General features: G+C 38.4%; 1 protein-coding gene across 1 annotated transcript; it reads right to left on the bottom strand.

The window, feature by feature from the left end:
• Window positions 1–614: 614 nt before the first annotated feature.
• LOC124272086 (ubiquitin-conjugating enzyme E2 H) lies at window positions 615–18829 on the bottom strand. Its single transcript, XM_046707230.1, has 7 exons — window positions 18688–18829; window positions 17112–17188; window positions 15832–15906; window positions 13266–13305; window positions 10218–10270; window positions 8439–8567; window positions 615–4611 (listed from the first exon to the last, which is right to left on the bottom strand). Exons 1-7 carry the CDS (start codon window positions 18738–18740, stop codon window positions 4493–4495), a joined length of 546 nt encoding a protein of 181 aa, XP_046563186.1. The 5' UTR covers window positions 18741–18829; the 3' UTR covers window positions 615–4492.
• Between the last annotated feature and the right edge of the window lie 2170 nt (window positions 18830–20999).

Below are 20999 nucleotides of genomic sequence, written 5' to 3'. Positions count from 1 at the left end.
AAGAGTATGTCATGGCACTAGTATAAGCATATATATAAAAAATAATAATTTATCTTCAACATGTTTTGAGTACTACCTTTAACAAAAATGGCAATAGGCACTGCGAAACAGTAACTTTAGTTAATTAATATTCTATTAAAATAAAATTTACTTTTCACCTCGTGTTTTGGGCCCCTATCAACAAAGTATTCATATCCCTACGACATTCAGACGCCTATTGTAAACATTAGAGTGAGTGAGTTTACTTTTACGCCGCTTTTAGCAATATTCCAGCAATATCACGGAGGGGGACACCAGAAATGGGCGTCACTCATTGTACCCATGTGGGGAATCGAACCCGGGTCTTCAGCGTGACAGGCAGACGCTTTAACCATCAGGCTACCCCACCGCCCTGTAAACTTTAGAGTTACGAAGGGTCATAAATTTATGACCTCTTTGTGGATCGGAACCCTGGATTAGTAATCTGTGACACTAGTACTTAAAATGTCTGCTCTTACTGTAACAGAAAGTGCACTCCATAACAAGACTCTATTCAATGATTCCAGTATCATCTTGAGACAAGAATCATCATGGATAATCTTTGAGAGAGTAAACAAATCAAATCTTCAACAGAATCAAAATTAACAATATTTATTGAAAGAAATAATGCTTACCCATAGGGCAAACACTTTGAAAGAATGGTGAAAATCTTGATGTATTCTAGTAAGGTGAGATAGTATTTCAGCACTTGGCGATGTGGACGACAAGATCAAAGTGACTAGTTCATCACTTGTACAATGATTGTAATGTGTCCCTAATTATACAGATTATACACGGATTATGTCAATGCATATATGACTTTCCCTCCCTAAGCGGTAACCATGGAAACAGAGGTATCAAATGTCCCAAAATATGAGTAAGAGTTTAATTATTTATGAAACATTTTCTTGAAATAAATCCATTAAATACATTACTTGTATTTTGAAAATATAAAATTTCCCTTCACCTAACATACAACATATTACTTTACTAAGGTGCAACTTGATATCATAGTATCACCATTATATTCTTTATACATCATAGGTTAACGATGACAGAGTGAGTGAGTTTTACACTTCTTCTCAGTTGTAACACGCCATGTCAGCTTCATGGAGTTAGATATTTACCATTTTGCTGATGCCAACAAGCACAGTATGGCGCCGACACACCAAAAAACATTATTTGTGCAATCCAGGATTCAAACCCACAATAGGTTTCTGGTGTGCCAAGGGGACTAACAATGAAAGAAATGTGAAACCTAATGACTTTGGGATGTGCGAATCTGATTTGGCCACTTTATGAGGTATTTCCGATGATAATGCCCAGTCACACAAACCAAGATCTTATGCTGTCAATTTTGTCAACCAATTATTTCAATTAGTTTTACCCCCTTTATAAATGTCCTTTGCGTAATCCCTCAAAGTCATTACACATGGCCACATGAAAAACATTTGTATTTAGATTTTGCAACATCTAAAATATTCTCCCTCACGTCAGCGTGGTCGCCGTGAAACAACACATACCTTAGCAACATTTATGTGGATATTTTGCAAACCTAGCTTTGTACCTTGTATCATACTTGGAAAAAAGATACATAACTGCCTTAATTTGTATCAAATAAAATAACCAGGAAATGTTTTTTCGCAGTTCTGGCCGTGTCATTTCTTAAAACACTCTTCTCTGTTCACAATGTTAAACAATGAAAAAGATGGCAAAACATTTCCCCTGGAGATAACTGGGACAAGTATGTATTGAACTATAGGGAAACATCAATGGAGTACTGACACATCAATGTTATCTAGGAAAACCGTTTCCCTAAAGAATTCCACATACTATTCACCTCACAACTATTCGGACCATTTCATCACAAGGGGGGGGAGAATGGGTTACATAAGTAACAAATATCAACTGTCACATGACTGCACGTTACAGAACACTTAGTCACATCACCTCTTGAAAAATGCTATTATCCAAAACACTTTGGTTATTAATAACCAACCACACATTGCCAAACTCGTCCAAAATAAACAGACCATATTACAAAATCGTCACAGCAATATGATTTATTTTTTAAAATTTGGCAGGTGGCAGTGTTGGCAACCAACTGTAAAATCTCTATAACAATATGAAATTTTTCTCCTAAATATATTATGGTATACTGTTGTTGAAAAATGTCGAATATCTATGGGAGTGCTCACAACCCCATTGTCTGAACAATATTGCCGACAGGACAAGAATCACACACTCCCAGTGTAGGCTAACCAGCTGTGTCTTCTATATCGCTTGGTACAAAAGTAGAACAAAGAGACTTTGCATATGGGTATATAGTCTTATGCTTCATTGTGTAGTTCTCAAACTCCCTACCACTAGGGTTAAAATATACAGTTTACACATCAGGATCAGATAGATTCAAATACATCAATCATGAAACTAAGACTACAGATATCAATATTGTACAGATTAATTACAGCAAGTTCATTAAGATACAGAAAGGGTTTTATCATCACATACCAGATCACAGACTCCAGTGATGAGGACAACGCACAACCCAAAGCCTCTCTTTGAATAGGTTGCCATGGAGATCACATCTCTTATCCAATAGAATCAGTTTTCCAAAATTTCATCACAATTTGCAATGAGTCAACATGGAAATTTCATTTGTTTATTTTTCTTAGAAAATACAGGTTTTCCAATGACAATAGGATGTGTGTTAAAATAGCACATGGCCAACTAATAGGTTCATCTTAGATTCCTTGAGTGAGGAACACCACATTTGTTTGATGAGGTCGTTCATGAACTAGTTCAGGGGATTTAAGTTCACAGGTAAGGTCAACAGGAAATATCACACTTCAGTCTCAAAACATAATATAATAATGATGATTTCTTGTATAGCTGTATAGACTTGTTCAGAGATTTCTTGGGTCTTCGTTATTTCAGCCTGGAGTCAACGAGTCTGTCATCAAACTACATAACAAATATTCTCTGCACCTCCACACCTACGCTTCACAGTCAGTCAACATTGCAGCAGTCATGTACAAACAATTCACTTCATTAATTCCATTCCATATGTAAAAATAACAAAAATGTCAATATATGTAAATCATAAATCTACATACAAAATATGTTCATAGACTTTATGAAATCACCAAATATGTTAAACAAAAAACAATATGCTTCATTTGTAATCTTTTGCTTTCAAGTCCGATTCACTGTTGATGCTACAACCTTGACTGTCTATGAAGAGAATCTTGTCTCCACTCCCGGTATCCATGGCAACAATCCCATGACCAAATATGGTCAACATCTCCAACAAGTATCACTACGCACACAAAGAAATAGGGCAGGCATGATCACAACATCAGTTGGGTGACTGAAAACTTTTCCAATATAGCAAATCAATTTCACTTTACTTTCAAAACTTCCTATATCAAAATGAGTATTTTGCATTGTGAGGTGCAAAAAATTAGTTCGTGAAATAGAATTTCTAGTCTATTTGCTTCACCTATTTTCTAGGCTTACTTTGCAAAGAAAACCCACTACCAAAGTAGAAAATTCCAACATCGTCTTGAACCTGAGTTTTGTGGAATATAGTGATGACTAGATTTAAACGAACATTAATAGAAGAAATAGTTCTCCTGATGTGAAATAGGAATTCGTTTCCCGATGTGAAGAAGGAATTTATCCCCCAATGTGAAATAGGTTTGGAGGACTTCCAAACCTGGTGCATGAACACTACACATTTACATCATATCACTGACGATGATTTCCCCCATTAAAAACAACTGAAAACGATAAAGAAACAATGAAGTTAAAATTCCTGTGATAAATAATGACTATTGAAGCAGCCTCCGTCAACCAGCTGATGAGTGACGCAAACACTGTACATGAACAAACTGCGGGCTTTCATTAAGTAATGTGACTAAAACTACAATCCTGTACAGACAGTGGTGTTGGTGCTGGCCAATATGAGATGACAGCCATGCAAAAAATGATGATGATGAAGACGACATCTGATGATGACGGCACGCTACAATCACCACACTATCAGGAGATCGGAATTCATATTTTGTTCCAACTGTTGTCACGACATCTTGTGAATGAATACAACCAATTTTGAAACAAATATTTGTCAATAAAATGTCAATGCCAAGCCAAAATTATCTGTTATGACACTATCTGTAACTAATGTCTCATAAAATCATTTGCTTAAATCATAAATATATTTCAAATGAGAATTTTTTAGTACTTTTGAGAATAGCTAATAATATGTACTTTATGAGGAATTTCTGCGCCGATAATAAAATATTTAGAGTCCTTACAACAGCTGCAACAAAGTACGCACACGCCTGACGTTGAAGTCGAACACAGGCAACTAGTTGTCATAACATATCCCCGTGCCATCTGCATGACTGCAAGAATGTTGGGTCTAGAGTATTTACAAATGAATTATGTACAGATTAAATTAAATGAGATGTTAAAGCTCCATATCCTGAGCTTCGTCTTCAGAGAAATCACTCATGGAACTTTCACTAGATGAAGATGCATGTTCTTGCTCTCTTAATGCCTCTTCTGTAGCATATTTCTGAACATATTCTGGAAAAAGAAGAAGAAAAAAACATAGTTTATTTGAAAAATAATGTAAACAATAGCATATATATACTAACCATCATAATTAAGGGAAAACCCAGGTAGCAAGAGACAAACTGTCACATTTCCAAGAGTGTAGTTCAATTGCACCTGAACTGACATATTTTATGCCCACAATGACTGGTACTTGTATGCATTACAGATGTAATGACTGGTAGTACTTGTCATGTATTACACATGTAATGACTAGTAGTACTTGTCATGTATTACACATGTAATGACTAGTAGTACTTGTCATGTATTACAAATGTAATGACTAGTATGTGTCATGTATTACACATGTAATGACTAGTAGTACTTGTCATGTATTACACATGTTATGACTAGTAGTACTTGTCATGTATTACAGATGTAATGACTGGTAGTACTTGTCATGTATTACAGATGTAATGACTAGTAGTACCTGTCATGTATTACAGATGTAATGACTAGTAGTACTTGTCATGTATTACAAATGTAGTGAGTAGTATGTGTCATGTATTACACATGTAATGACTAGTAGTACTTGTCATGTATTACACATGTTATGACTAGTACCTGTCATGTATTACACATGCAGTGAGTAGTATGTGTCATGTATTACAAATGTAGTGAGTAGTATGTGTCATGTATTACACATGTAATGACTAGTACCTGTCATGTATTACACATGTAGTGAGTAGTATGTGTCATGTATTACACATGTAGTGAGTAGTATGTATTACACATGTAATGTGTCATGTATTACACATGTAGTAGTAGTATGTGTCATGTATTACACATGTAATGACTAGTAGTACTTGTCATGTATTACACATGTTATGACTAGTAGTACTTGTCATGTATTACAGATGTAATGACTAGTAACTGTCATGTATTACACATGTAGTGAGTAGTATGTGTCATGTATTACACATGTAGTGAGTAGTATGTGTCATGTATTACACATGTAGTGACTAGTATGTGTCATGTATTACACATGTAATGACTAGTACCTGTCATGTATTACACATGTAGTGAGTAGTATGTGTCATGTATTACACATGTAATGACTAGTAGTACTTGTCATGTATTACACATGTTATGACTAGTAGTACTTGTCATGTATTACAGATGTAATGACTAGTAGTACCTGTCATGTATTACACATGTAATGACTAGTAGTACTTGTCATGTATTATGTAGTGAGTAGTATGTGTCATGTATTACACATGTAATGACTAGTACCTGTCATGTATTACACATGTAGTGAGTAGTATGTGTCATGTATTACACATGTAGTGAGTAGTATGTGTCATGTATTACACATGTAATGACTAGTAGTACTTGTCATGTATTACACATGTTATGACTAGTAGTACTTGTCATGTATTACAGATGTAATGACTAGTAGTACCTGTCATGTATTACAGATGTAATGACTAGTAGTACTTGTCATGTATTACAAATGTAGTGAGTAGTATGTGTCATGTATTACACATGTAATGACTAGTAGTACTTGTCATGTATTACACATGTTATGACTAGTAGTACTTGTCATGTATTACAGATGTAATGACTAGTACCTGTCATGTATTACACATGTAGTGAGTAGTATGTGTCATGTATTACAGATGTTATGACTAGTAATACCTGTCATGCATTACACATGTAATGACTAGTACCTGTCATGTATTACACATGTAATGATTAGTACTTGTCATGTTTGGCGAGAATACTCCTGAAAGCAGCATGAAATGATACTCACTATAAAAGAAATAAAACAATGACATTTTTGTCATCACTTGTTCAAAGTGTGTGTTTATTAATGTAATAATTCATTGTTAACAACGAAACACCTCCACAAAGGTATTAGACCATTCCAAAGGTCGAGATTGTGTTTGAGGCTCCCAAGAACAATCTTGGGGCCTCTCAAAAGTCTGCTTGAGGCGATATATGCTCAACATGTGAGTACACAACAGATTGTATTGAAACTAATTTTAGAATTCAGAATTTTTAGAGAAAAACCTTCATGCCCTCAAGCACCATTTTAAAAAAGACATGGTTTTGAATGTTTCAACCTGAGAGGAACAACACATGGTACTATTCCGAATGTCTAGACAAGGCCTGAAGTATAGATAACTGATCCCAGAACATCTTCATGAAAGGGAGGTAACTGCTGGTGGCAATGCACAATGATGCGTCAATCAATATTCATAGCAACAGCAGCCCTGTTATATCACTATGCAGATGATGACATACTTATCCCACATTGTGTTATCACTGTTATCCAATTCGATATAACCACGTTACCTGATAACAATGGCTCAGGTAACAATGCCTCCCTTGACAACAAAACTAACACTGACTTCAATCAATGAATTCTCAACAAGGGCTCACAGTGGTAACAAAAGGGAAAATAGCAGAAGTTTCTAAAGTTCAGAATTTCTATTTTGTGACTGCAAGGTCAAAACTAAAATACTGTATCCACAATCTCACCTATCATAATGCCTTCACTGGATGATACTCTTTTCTTATGCTAAAATATCAAGTTATCCGTACACTGTACCTACTCTGTCATCTGTCAACTTCTAAGAAACTGGTAGTGGTGGGACAGCGTAGAGGTTAAAGTGTTCGCTCATCAAACTGAAAACCCAGGTTCAAATCCCCACATGGGTACAATAGACAAGCCCATTTCACGTGATCCCTGCTGTGATACTGCTGGATTATTGCAAAAATCGGCGGGAAATCTTACTCCCTCACTAATACTTAGATATAAACTAATATTCACCATCACCGATCAAGAGTACATAATTTCCAACAGCCAAGGAAACCTAGCTGATGTTATCTGTGCTAGAATAAAATAGAGTAATGGTTTATTCAAAATACACGTTTCATCTGCAGCTGTTAGTTAACAAGATCCCGTGTCACCTTGTTGTTGTGGCTCCAATATCGTATCACCCACGACAAATTACAGCACCATGACAATCCCATCAGTTATTTTAGGTTCATATTTAGAGCACCATCAATAATTTCATCCAACACTGCATTGAAAAAATCAAAGTTAACTATCATGTTTATTACTGAATATTTTTATGACCTATAAAACTTTGTCTTCTGGTGATGCGCCGTCATACAAAGCAAACCTTAACGCTACCACAGTTGTCAATGTTAAACTACAGGGCCTAGATTTTCAAAGCTCTCTTAGCGCTAAGATAGTCGTACGTAAGTTAATGTTAATGTATGGCACTTACGACTATCTTAGCGTTAAGAGAGCTTGAAAATCTAGGCCCAGGAGTTTATGATCGCTCTGTACAATGCCACACCAAACCCAGACAATATTGTCGGCAGTGAAATACACCCATATGATTCCTGAACACCTGATAAATTTAGTGCTAACTCCCTATTTCACCAACAGCAGTTTCCAGTAATATTATATTGGAGTCTTCATTAGACAGATGCAAGACCATCAACAGACTTCACAGAGTCAAAAAACAAGATACAACCATGCTTCCAAGCAAACAGTATCAGACTACTTTGACGGACTATACAAACATCCTGTCTTTGCCAGTGTTTCTGAAATACAGCCCTTGTGATTATTTCCTTTAAATAAAATGTATGTTGTAGTTTAGTCGCAACTTCATCAGACAGCGGGACAGTAGAAAGCTATGTCCAGGAGAGGCTTTCTATCAAGATGAAATGCTGTAATATGACTGGAAGCTATCTGAGTGACATGGCAATGGATAGATCCACAGTGTATGTAATTACAGGATCCACAAATGATAGCATAGGATGCTTTGAGCAATATGACTCACCTCTAACTTTTTTCTTGTATTCCTCTGGTTTGTGTAGATATAGTGCTGCAGCATCCCCATTTAAAGGATCTATTGGGTTGGGGTATGTCAACAGCTGAGGCAGGAAGGACTCAAATATGTTGGACAGGTCTGAAATAAACCGTACAAGAGTGAGTGAGCGAGTGAGGAGGGTCTGATGCTGAAGTGAGCTGTCTGCTTTGTGAGTGAGTGAGTTTAGTTTTATGCCACACTCAGCAATATTCCAGTTTTTGGCGGAGATCTGTAAATAATCAAATCTGGACCAGACAATCCAGATATCAACAGCATGAGCTCGATTCTATGCATCTGGGATATGGTGACACATATCAACCAAGTCAGCGAGTCTGACCACACGATCCCGTTAGTCGCCTCTTATGACAAGTAAGGGTTACTGAAGATCAATGCTAACCCGGATCTTCACGGGTTGTCAGCTTCATGAGGGGAAAGCCGAAAGTGATACAGGTCTCAGACTTCCCAGAGAATCGAACCCAAAATCATCAATCACGTTTCTGTTGAGGGATGCAACTCTGCACATTGAATTGTGATAAATAGCACTATCATTACATCCAAGTAAAATAGGCCATTAAAATGCTCCCACTTGCGTAGATTGATGCTCATGCTGTTGATCACTGGATTGTCTGGTCCAGACTCGATTATATACAGACCACCGCCATATAGCTGTAATATTGCTGAGTGTGGTGTTAACCAACCAACCAACCAACCAACCATTATAATGCAATCAAGTGGTCAACATGGTGAGCAACAACCCAAACAGTGAATGTATAAGTACTCCCACTTACACATTTGTAAACTGGCTGTTGTTCTGCACATAATGCCATGACAATATAAGCATATATTTATGGTAGTGGGACCCTCACCACATATTCATCACATAAAACATTAACATACATAGGATAACAGCTAACTGTGTGATTGTGTACACATTGTTCCTTAAAATACATCAATATATGATTAGTATGTCAACGTTGGCAACATAGATACTTGCACAACTGTGGAAATTGTGGAATGGAAATTGTGGAAAATGGTGAAAGCGAGGCCAGTGGATCAAATATTGAGTGAGTGAGTGAATTTAGTTTTATATACATCTCTTTCAGCAAAATTCCAGCAATATCACAGTGGGGGGGAAACCAGAAATGCGCTTCACACATTGTACCAGTGTTTAAAACTCCCAAAATTCCAAGCCAGACAGCCGGACTGGTAATTTAAAAAAATTACCAGTCCGGATACAAACTTGCCTGTCCGGTTTTCAACAATAAAAAACTGTGACTGCCATTGCCAACTCGCGCAAGATCAATTCACTATTTGTAGGCATCGCAATTAACTACATAGCACTAACAGGCAATGCACCGAGTTAAGGTAAACTGAAAGTACACGTGTTATGATTGGTTATCGTAACATGAACTGTACAATCGTATGTAGTTTAATATAATTTTCATAATACCTTAAACACCTCAAACTGACGACAGGAGAAGCTGTCTGATATTATCAAATATTTACAGTTAGGGGTAAAAATATCAACCAGACCACCGGACAGGCTACTTTTGAAATTTGACCGTCCGAGATGACAATAGACCGTTCCGGACGGTCGGGCAGGCGGGAATTTTAAACGCTGATTGTACCCATGTGGGGAATCAAACCCAGGTCTTCGGCATGGCGAGAAAACACTTTAATCACTAGGCTACCCCCACCGCCCTCAAATATTGAGAATCACACACAATATCAGTTTCATCTACAACTCACCATACAACGCTGTCCATGCCTGGTTAATGACATCTAAACACACCGTGCCAGATCTGAAGAAAATAGCAATGTGTCGTTACTGTCAAATAACCTCATCATATGTAGAGGGTGTTTAGCATGCTACTCACGTTAATAGACAATACCTTCGAACATTCATGGTATTAGTACACTTTTCCTGAGAACACAGTACTACAGTGAAACCTGCCAACACCAGCACCTGTCTAATCTGGCACACTGTCAAAACCGGCATAACATTTTGATCCCGCCATTTTACAATGGAAAATGATTGTCAATGTCTAATCCGGCATCCAGTCTAAACTGGCATTTTATTTCGGTCCCGTGGGGTGAGGGTTGAGACAGGTTTCACTGTATTTCAGTGCTAACACAGAAACGAAATGTATGTTATCTGCTCCTAGTACATGTTTGCAACATCTAATTGTGTGAGAGGAGCATTGTAATGCCATAAATATCCACATTCAAGTAAATCACTTCTTTCTTTCAAGTGCACAACATGCGAGGAGTAGTTTGAGGATAGAATGTTGATACAAGAGCCCTAGCATTAGGTAAGTCACAGAAGTACACACTGAACAAACATTTGTTTGAACAGACCCTGCTCTCTGGGTGTGACAAAATCAAACAAATATCTTGCCCAATACCCTCCTACTACAATCTACAATGATATTTCATCAGATAAAGATGAAACAGGAACTAGTTAAGAGGACAATAAGCCCATCCAGCTGCCAATCCTTGGTTACCCCCCAAACAAGCACTAAATCCATACATAAACTGAAGGAAACCATCCCTATTCAGAATGTCAGCATCGCATGTCTGTACAAGACGTGAGGAATAATGAAACTTTGAGTGAGCGAGTTTAGCTTTACGCCACTTTTAGCAATATTCCAGCAATATTGCAGCAGGAATCACATGAAATGGGCTTCACACATTCTACCCATGTGGGGAATCGAACCTGGGTCTTTGGTGACGACGATCGAATGCTTTAACCACAAGACTATTCCAATGGCCACCCCTAACTGCTGCATAGCCTTAGATTGGGGTCAAGAACTGGATGCTCTTCTGAGACAGGGGTTTCACTGTCCCACTTTCTCCACATAGGCCTTCACTCCATGAAGTAAGTGAGTATGGTTTTATGCTGGTATTAGCAAGATTCCAGTAGTGTAGCACCAGGGGCAGCAGAATTGTTCTTCACACATTGTACCCATATGGGGACCTGAACCCAGGCCATCAGTGAGATGAGCAGCCCTGGGTGCCGTTCCACTAACCGATCTTAGCCCTACGCCAATCGTAAACCCCTAAAATCCCAATCTTAGCATGACGTTACGATCGGCATACCGTTCCACTAACCAATCTTACTCATGTCAATCGTAAAGTTAAGATCCAAAGTCTAAGTTGCTCATGACCAACCTAGAATCGCTAAAATCAATCGTAGAGAAACCAAAATGGTGGCTTTCATATTCTATGTGACTGACTGACTGACTGAGTTTGGTTTTACGCCGCTTTTAGCAATATTCCAGCTACATCATGGCGGAGGAACACCAGAAATGGGCTTCACACATTGTACCCATGTGGGGATTCGAACCCGGGTCTTCGGCGTGACGAGACAACGCTTTAACCACTTGGCTACCCCACCGGCCCTATTCTATGTGAAGAAGAAGAGCAAGCATTTCACCGTGAGCGTCCCCTAAAAACCCCCATGAAATGAATATGTTTATTTCTGTGATGTAAACAAACACTGCACTGAAGCCTTACAAATGTGAGGCCAGTCTGACCACTGTTGTCATGAGAACACAGCCGAGTCGGTGTAATACATTTGTACATAGAAATAGAGTACAACAATATTGCAACGTCATGGTTAATAATAGGGACGGGTCATGAAGTGAACAATGTTGTGAAACAAAAGGATACAAATATGTTTGATTTCACTGCGCTTATTTGGTGGGGGATTCTGAATTTTAAGGCAGGCCATGTGTTTTTCAAGACCACTAACAAATTCTAGATATGTTATCAGATAATGTGCTTATGGCGAGGTAGAGGCATTCACATGCACTTGCACCTGAAACCAAGGTGCTCACTACCCTAATATTTTTTCTCGAGGTTTTTTCTCCATGTTTTTCAATTGGTTCCAAAACTACTTCCTTCGTCTGCAAGACTATGCAAAAGGAGATAACTCGTGCCTCGTATTTTTCTATCTCTCGCACGAAAGAGTCTCGATCTAAGCTTAGATTGGATCGTAAGATCGGGACCGGCTACGATCGGCCTAAGATCGGTTAGTGAAATGGGTGTAACTTTTAGCTAAGACGATTGTAAAATTGGCGCAACTTGCTCAGATTGATCTACGTTAAGATCGGTTAGTGGAACGGCACCCTGGGATTCAGGCACCCAATCACTAGCTGGGAATCCTGGATGGGACTCAACCCAACAAAAAGTACTAGAATCTGTACTTTAATGAGAAAGTGTAATCCGAAATATAATGTATGTTACATCTGACCGTTTTCTAAATATCATTGTGTATTCATAGTGACAGCATGTGTCATATGGTCCATATTCATCATAGTGAGTGAAGGTTTTAAGACAAACCTGGCTGATGACAAAGTTACCAAAGGCAGGTTACTACAGTAGTGATTGAGTGAGTGAGTGAGTCCAGTTTTATGCCGCTTTTAGCAATATTCTAGCAATATCACGGCGGGGAACACCAGAAATGGACTTCACGCATTGTACCCATGTGGGGGAATCGAACCCGGGTCTATGGTGACAAGCTGACGCATGAACCACTAGGCTACCCCACTGCCCCGGTTACTATGGTAACAGAAGAAAGCTGGTCATCCCAGGTGGTCCCAGATTCAAGTACAATCCATGCCAAGCTGCCACTGTGACATCTAATCCACATTAGTAAACTATTAGTGGATAATCGGGGCCTATCTTCACCAACATAATGACAAAGGTCACAAGTCAAAACAAAATCATCTTTTTAGAGCGACTGACATTTTAAAAGCTGTACAGTTTCTACCACTGGGCTTTGACAATACTTACACTTCATCAATATTGGGGTGGTATATTCTATTCATGAAACCTGCAAAGAAAAACATGCATTTCTGAGTTATGTTATGAACACATGGTAATCACCGAACAGATAAACGTGAATTACTGTCATCACAGTATGTAACATTATGCATAAAAAGTGCATATTTCGATTACTACCTTGATGTCAATGTTTGGATTGCAATAAACCAAGCTATTTCAATGACAGCAGTAGCAGTGTTTGAAATGAACAATGACTGGGAGGATCAACTGATGTCTTTAAGGTTTTTGCTCTCAAAGTATTTGAATGAAGGCATCCTTAAATGTTTATTATTTAGCATATGGGATACGACTTTCATGTTAAATCCTGACCTTGAAGCACATTGTTGCATCAGTTATTGCAGGGACAGAATGAAATTTAGCTTAGGGGTCCACACGGGGCACCAAACAGATGATTTAGGTGAGCCTTTGGGAAAATGAACATGCCCATACGTTTTGATGTTCCAATTAAACTTAAAACAATTACATCATTCAATTTATTTTTGAACAAAACAGTAAACATCATGTAAACCTGTAAACCTGAGAGCTGGATTTCCTAAACATCATCAGAGTGCAAGAATCGTTCAGCATCATTTGTCCTGGACCCAGAAACTAACCACAATGTATGTTATCATCCTGGGTCCCATTCCACTAAGCATCCATAACATTACGACCTGTCATAACTTTTCTGTTTACCGTAGGCTTACGAATGTCGTAGCACTACGAACACTTAGTGGATCAGGACCCTGAACGGGATTTCCTGTAATGTGCACTGGCATTCAAAATGGCTGCTCCCACATGGTGCTAGGGAATGTTTGAATACAACTGACTGACTGAGTTTAGTTTTACGCCGCTTTTAGCAATATTCCAGCAATATCACGGCGGGGGACACCAGAAATGGGCTTAACACATTGTGCCCATGTGGGGAATGTATGAATACAAACAGATACAGCTGACTATACTCTGCAGTAATGAAGTTATGGCATCGTTATGCCACAGGCAAACCGCAAACAACAACAAAAGATGAGGATTGTCTACCAGATCCGTTGTGAATCTAGAGACTCCTATATTGGTGAAACGTCCCACCCGCTCCCACTACGAATCAAAGAACACAAAACTTCAGTCCAGAAAAAAAACTTGAAATCCGCCATAGCTGACCACACCCAAGCCAACCCTGACCATGCCATCCCATGGAACAACGACGACATCCTGGATATCAACCGAACAGACTACAAGATTAGGAAAGTCCTTGAAGCCATAAAAAAACAACACTACATCATGATCAAGGTTATTTCATCTCCTCAGCCTATCACCACATAATCAAAGACGATTGCCAGTAATCCACCCATACCTCACTTGTCCATCTGGCTTCAGTGCTTCCCTTTGTGTGTTGTAATCACGACCAATCACAGTGTACTTCAACTTACTTATTACCATCTCATTGTACATCAACTCAACCTCTAATCACAATCAATCACAGTGTACTTCAACTTACTTATTACCATCTCATTGTACATCAACTCACCATTGTATAAACTCAACCTCTAATCACAATCAATCACAGTGTACTTCAACTTACATATTACCATCTCATTGTACATCAACTCACCATTGTATAAACTCAACCTCTAATCACAATCAATCACACTGTACATCAACCTACTCAGCTGAAATCACTAATCAGATGTCCAATGTACATCAACCTTGTCAATTGTATATGCTCACTATGCAGCTATGTATATATTTTCCTTGTTTCAACTCATTGTATCACTTGCTTGATAACGGTGTCAGTACCTTCACAGAAACGTCGCACTTATGGCAACAGAGAAGTTGACTATCCAAAGAACTTGGTTTTCCTTAATCTCTATTTTATTAATATACCTACAAAAGTTCTAACATTTGAGTCAAGATTACTAATGCACTGTTTGTGTCTATTCTGCCCGCTTGTCTGTAGTGATTCACATCTCTAGGGGAAACAGTGAGAGTGAGGGAGTACTGTTTTATGCCACTTTTAGCAATATTCCAGCAATATCATGGCGGGGGACACCAGAAACGGGCGTCACACATTGTACCCATGTGGGAATCGAACCCGGGTCTTCGGTGTGAGGAGTGAATGCTTAAACCACTAGGCTACCCGACTGCCCCGGAAAATGATGAGTGATGAAGAGGCTTACACAACACAAAAATGAGCATGCAGCAGCCTTTAAAGTCTTGATAAAAATAATATAGTGCATCCTGAAGGGCAGAAAGTTACATTCAGTGAACCAACTTAGTGATCAATATAGAGGTCCTGTAAATAAAGTAACAACCAAGTCTTATAGCACAGTATACCGGTTCTGGACCATTTCACTACTAACAGGATCCTCATGTTTCCTGTATGGACCCTTGAAACTAATTATGGGGGATTCCGTGGACTCTAGGTCACAGGTCAAGGTCAAACATGGTTGAGTGTACTGTATGGGGTATCAACTTGTTACACTTATATATGTTACAGTATGGAAACAATAACATCACAGGCTTGCTTATTTAGACTCATTACCTATTGAGGGTGACTTGAATGGGTACTTCTCTGGCAAATCTACCCGGACCTTCCAGACACCACCTTCATAGGGGGCTGAAAGTAAAAACGTTAGTCAGAACAACGTCAAACTATGGGTATCGTAATAATAAATATAATTCCAATCACATGGTGCAAAAATTGAGATTGATAATGTACTCATGGCACAATACTTGTTATAAAAGAGATTAGAAAGATAAATCTTCCTGTTCTTTGAAAGAAGAATGACTTGGCACTGTAAAAACGTACTCTTGAAGATTGTTCTGATTCATGGCCCGGTGTGATGAAGGTTTTAAGGATATGACTTGAGTTTTCTGGGGACGTCAAGGAAATGCTTCTGTCCAGAACACATGACCCTGATTGTGCCGTGAGCAGGATACAGAGAGAATGCACACACTAATACATCAAGGACAGAACTGTTAAGTCCACTCTTGCTCTCACCAGTCATCAGTGAAGCTGCACGTGCTGGAGTGATGCTGTCGGACTGGCATTTCTTGTGTTTATATTTGTTGCGGTCTGGAGATGATGTTCGTAGACATACTATATAGTAGACTGTTCCCAAGTCAATGTATGACAGTATCTAGCAGGACCTGACGCTCTTTTCTCAGTAACAATATGTCAAATGGAGAAAATATTACTGAGATGAAACTAGCAGGATTAATATATTTCAGCGACTTGTTTCTCCAATAAAAATTGGGAGCAACCCACAAAACTTCCGTAGCTCTGTGCCATTTGCATTAAATTGTAAGCCTATGATAAAGTATAGAGTTATGATGGGTCGTAATGGTACAAAAGTTTTGCAGATAGGGTCCCTGTATTGTAAGTGTATATTGTAGTAAGTACAGACCCAGCAAACAGGTACCTCTGTTTACCACATAAAGGTGTAACAAAGTTGCCTCATTTTTCCATCAAATCATACCAATTAACGCACAATCAAATATCATGAGAGTACAATTAAATTCTTTTTCAAATATTCAGTCTACATATCTTAATACATATTCAAGGACTGACTGACTGAGTTTGGTTTTACGCCGCTTTTAGCAATATTCCAGCAATATCACGGCGGGGGACACCAGAAAAGGGCTTCACAAATTGTACCCATGTGGGGAATCGAACCCGGGCTGTCGGCATGAGGAGCAAATGCTCTTACCACTAGGCTACCCCACAGCCCCCATATTCAAGGAAGTAGAATTACAGGCTCAACTGAATGTGAAGGTAAAACAGACATAATTCAGAACAAAACAATAATAAAATATACTCACTTCCTGGTGGACCATAAAATTTCACCATGAACTCATTCAGGCCTCCAAGAATTGTGACCTCATGCTTGCTTTCTATTCTGAACAAGGGTCAAGGATCACAACAAAAAAAGTCATATCACAATTAACATCAAAACTGAAGCTCTAGCCTTTGATTCTCAACAACAAGAACACCTACTATCAAAAGCAAATGGCTGGTATGAATATAGGTTTGTGCTTGTACTGCACAAATATTAAACTGAACATTGCTTGTCTATTTTATCTCTGATTATACATGAATAACAACGCTGGCTTACAGTGGCACAAGAATTAGTTTTATTATTGTATCAAATATTATGATTGTCAAGTAACTTTTGCAAGGATAATATTATCCCATGTAACCTTGGTAACACAGTCAGCATACTTCCTGAGAGAAACTATGAACGAAATTTAAGAAATCATTGACATAATTATAAGCAGTTATAGAAATAGTTATTTCTCATCACAGAAGTAATGAATAATATTGTACACCTGAAATAGGGCCATTGGCATAATAAGTAAGTATTTCAATCATGCTGTTTATTTAACATAACAAAATGAGCTTGACACACATACATGTATCAAGTTCAAATTTTGACTTCCTGCAGAAATTCACCATATAACGAGGCTTATGTGCTGATCAATTTCATCACATTTCTTCTGCCTTCTACAGTCAAATTACTAACAAGGAGAGAGCCAATTACTTCAACTGCTGCTAATCCCTCAATTGTTACATGTTCAATAGGATTCTTGAATTCTTGAACAATACATGTGAACTAAATAACATCTGACTAGTTATTTAACCACCAACTAACAAATCAGTGTTTGAATATTTATTGCACGACTCTGAATAAGCGATGAATTGTTTTCAGTTGCTTCTTTACAATCAACAAGAGTTTGCATCATAAATAGATTTCAAATCTCCCATAATTAATTAAAGCCTGTTATAGGTAATCACCAATCGTTATTTACAATCTATTTACATATTATATTATATTTATGTCATTCTTACCACGTTAACAGTTGTTAGCATGTTCTGGATGTTGCAACCACTTACCCTTGTAACAGTAAATTGTTTGGGACTTTCAGCAACACATCAAGACGCCCAAATGTTGCCACCTTACAAATGTGCGTTAAAAGCTCGACTTGCAAATAAATCGAAACACAATATCGACTGGTTTGTTTCATTGAGAGCAGGGCTGTTTCACGGTCACATACCTGGCAACAACATAACCGTGACCTGTTTACCTACAAACGATGCAATCTGGACTCCCTCGACAAAATTGGAACGGTCTTATGCATGACCTTATTTAGGATGACGAACATGCAGCGTTACACATATACATCAACTTTAAACTTAAACCATATAAGGCGATATAACTTCAATCGGTTATCCATGCATAAGAAAACGGTTGGGGTTGCCAGCTGACAAATATTTATGCCCTTTCGAGGGCCCGAGCCCGAGTGAAACGAAATTTATGCCAACGAGAAGTTAGGTGACATTTGCACAAATGCCTTCTAAATCGAACAACACCATACAAATGCTTTGAAACTAGGATACAATTTGACCACGTCAGTGTCCATCCGTCTTTTACCGGGGCTTGGGGACGACATAGTGAGAAAATTTCACCTAAATAACCCGTCCAGATCTGTCTTCTTCCACAACAACAACAGCTATGGCGGAGTAGATATCTGCTATGGGAGTGACGTATCCTGGTCACGTGGTACATATAAGCCACGCCTATTTGAAACAAAAAATCCAAATTTTTGAGCTTGTATTGCCTTCACAAGCCGCAGTAATGTCTATTTTCACTATTAATTGACATACTTAGTAAATAGAGGCTCGTATAACCGATAAATACTGACGTGTAACTGTTTGGGAGATTTAAGGTCAAAGGTCAGAGATGATTGACACGCGATACACTGCGGTCAGCTGTTCGATGTAAACAAACCCACATGATGGTTGCTGTCGTGTTTGTATACAAGAGACACAAACAGCTTTCTCATCGGTTTTGTTATGTTGGAAGCAACAAGTTCGGCTGAATATTCACACTTGACATTTATTTCACGGTCATATCATTCTCGTGGTTTCAGAGATGCAGAAACTGTACATGTTTGTTGGCAATGAGAGCTCGCTCCATCCCGGAAGTGAACCTTGCATCATTTTCTCACGAACAGGAACATCGTCTACAATTAATCATTCAGAGATTAATTAAATATTAGACCTAACACACGACTGACATTATCGAAAAGATACTTTCAACGCCAATCAGAGGACGTTTTGGGTGATGTTTTGTTGAAACCGTTAGTGTGATTATTACGTCATGGGCTATTTTTATCGATGACAGACAGCCACAAAGAAACGGGGCATGTTTGTGTAGTGTTGAGCTGACAGGCTGCGTCACGCCCAGACAGCGCTCATTCACTTCCTTCCCTTTGTGGTACAGTTCAACTTTATAAAGCATCTAAGGAGATGACATTGTGCAATAACACTGTATAGACTGTATCATCATATGCCAGGTTCCCAATAACCACGCCACAGTATTATAATGAGGATAAAAAATACAAATATTACAGAATTTGAATATTTAAGAATGGTACAAAAACAAAGACGAAATATAATAAAATACAGTAGAAATTTAGAAATGAAGATACAGGATATTTAATAAGTATAAATGAATTACCTTAATTATAGAACCCCAGCTATAAGAAGCAGACCGGAGTGAAGAGTTTGTTGCACTGTTAGGTTACGTCATTTAAAAGTTTATACAGATGAGATTTAGTCTGTCATATTCACAACACTGTAACTTTCAGCTGATTGTAATGGTTACTGTAATAAATATAAAGTGATACTTCGTTTCTATTTTTACTAAATAATGTTTTCCATTGACCTTATATTTCACATTACATTGATATTACAGCCTAACTTCCTGAAGCCATCGTTACACATATTGTCTTAACATAATAACGGTAATCAAAGGTAATTGTTGTCTGATCATAATGCACATTTCTCGCTGTGTTATCTGTTCCACGCTGCTGGTTCTCTACAGCTGGCTCTGTGGCCAGTAGTAGACCTGTGATCTAAGTCCACGCAATACATTACGCATAGTTACGTCCCTTAACGGATCGTCGGTTCATTACCAATATTTCCTCCCGATGAGGGACCTCTAAGCACCAAGTCTGGCTTCCAGACTGGAGAATAAAATGATGAAGGGGTCCAACTCTTGTCAAGAATTATTGGACAAAAAATGGCCTGGGTTTCTTTTGGGTTTTAGCCTTTTTTAATTAATATTTACGTAGATATATATAAAGATAACTTTATTTCAAGGACTGAATGTCAGTCTCATAAACACCAAACTCATCCCCGTCGGTTTCTGAAAATTAGCATCTTTTTTAAAACGTCTATTTGGACTGCTTTGCCACAGTTTTTTTCTAATATATCTTGTATACTGTTAAGGCGATCACTATAAAGTACGCATCTGTCATGTCGTATTGCAAGGCAAAAATCAATACAATTTGGAATAAGTACAGCGGTACAGTCTCAACTGGAATTTGACTTGGTAACCCTTGCACTCTAAACCCGCTGAATACCTCCAGCATATATTTACTGTGTGGGTCCCGTTCCCCTGGGCGGTCTAAGTACGTTCTTGTTTGTTTGTTGTTCAACGCCGCACTCACCAATTGTCCTGCTATATGACGGTGGTCTGAACCTGACAAGTGGTTGACATCATGAGCATCGGTCTACACAACTGGGTTTGTCTTGTTGGTTGGTTAACGGCACACTCAGCTATATTCCAGCTATATGGCGGCAGTCTGTAAATAACCGAGCCTGGACCAAACAATCCAGTGATCAACAGCATGGGCATCGGTCTA

The sequence above is a fragment of the Haliotis rubra genome, unplaced genomic scaffold (assembly GCF_003918875.1).
Source record: "Haliotis rubra isolate DU_JTF1 unplaced genomic scaffold, ASM391887v1 Scf166, whole genome shotgun sequence".
In the NCBI taxonomy this organism is placed as follows: Eukaryota; Metazoa; Mollusca; class Gastropoda; order Lepetellida; family Haliotidae; genus Haliotis; species Haliotis rubra.
The sequence above is the reverse complement of the archived record's forward strand: the minus strand, read 5'-3'. Positions and strand labels throughout refer to the sequence as shown.

What these genes read in the sequence shown, in the direction of transcription:
- LOC124272086 (XM_046707230.1), bottom strand. Translation starts at nt 18,740, where the DNA reads ATGTCGTCCCCAAGCCCCGGTAAAAGACGGATGGACACTGACGTGGTC. An exon ending in GACACTGACGTGGTCAAATT is followed by an intron (nt 17,189 to 18,687) that starts GTATCCTAGTTT and finishes ACCCTTGTTCAG; the next exon opens with AATAGAAAGCAAGCATGAGG. An exon ending in ATTTTATGGTCCACCAGGAA is followed by an intron (nt 15,907 to 17,111) that starts GTGAGTATATTT and finishes TTTTACTTTCAG; the next exon opens with CCCCCTATGAAGGTGGTGTC.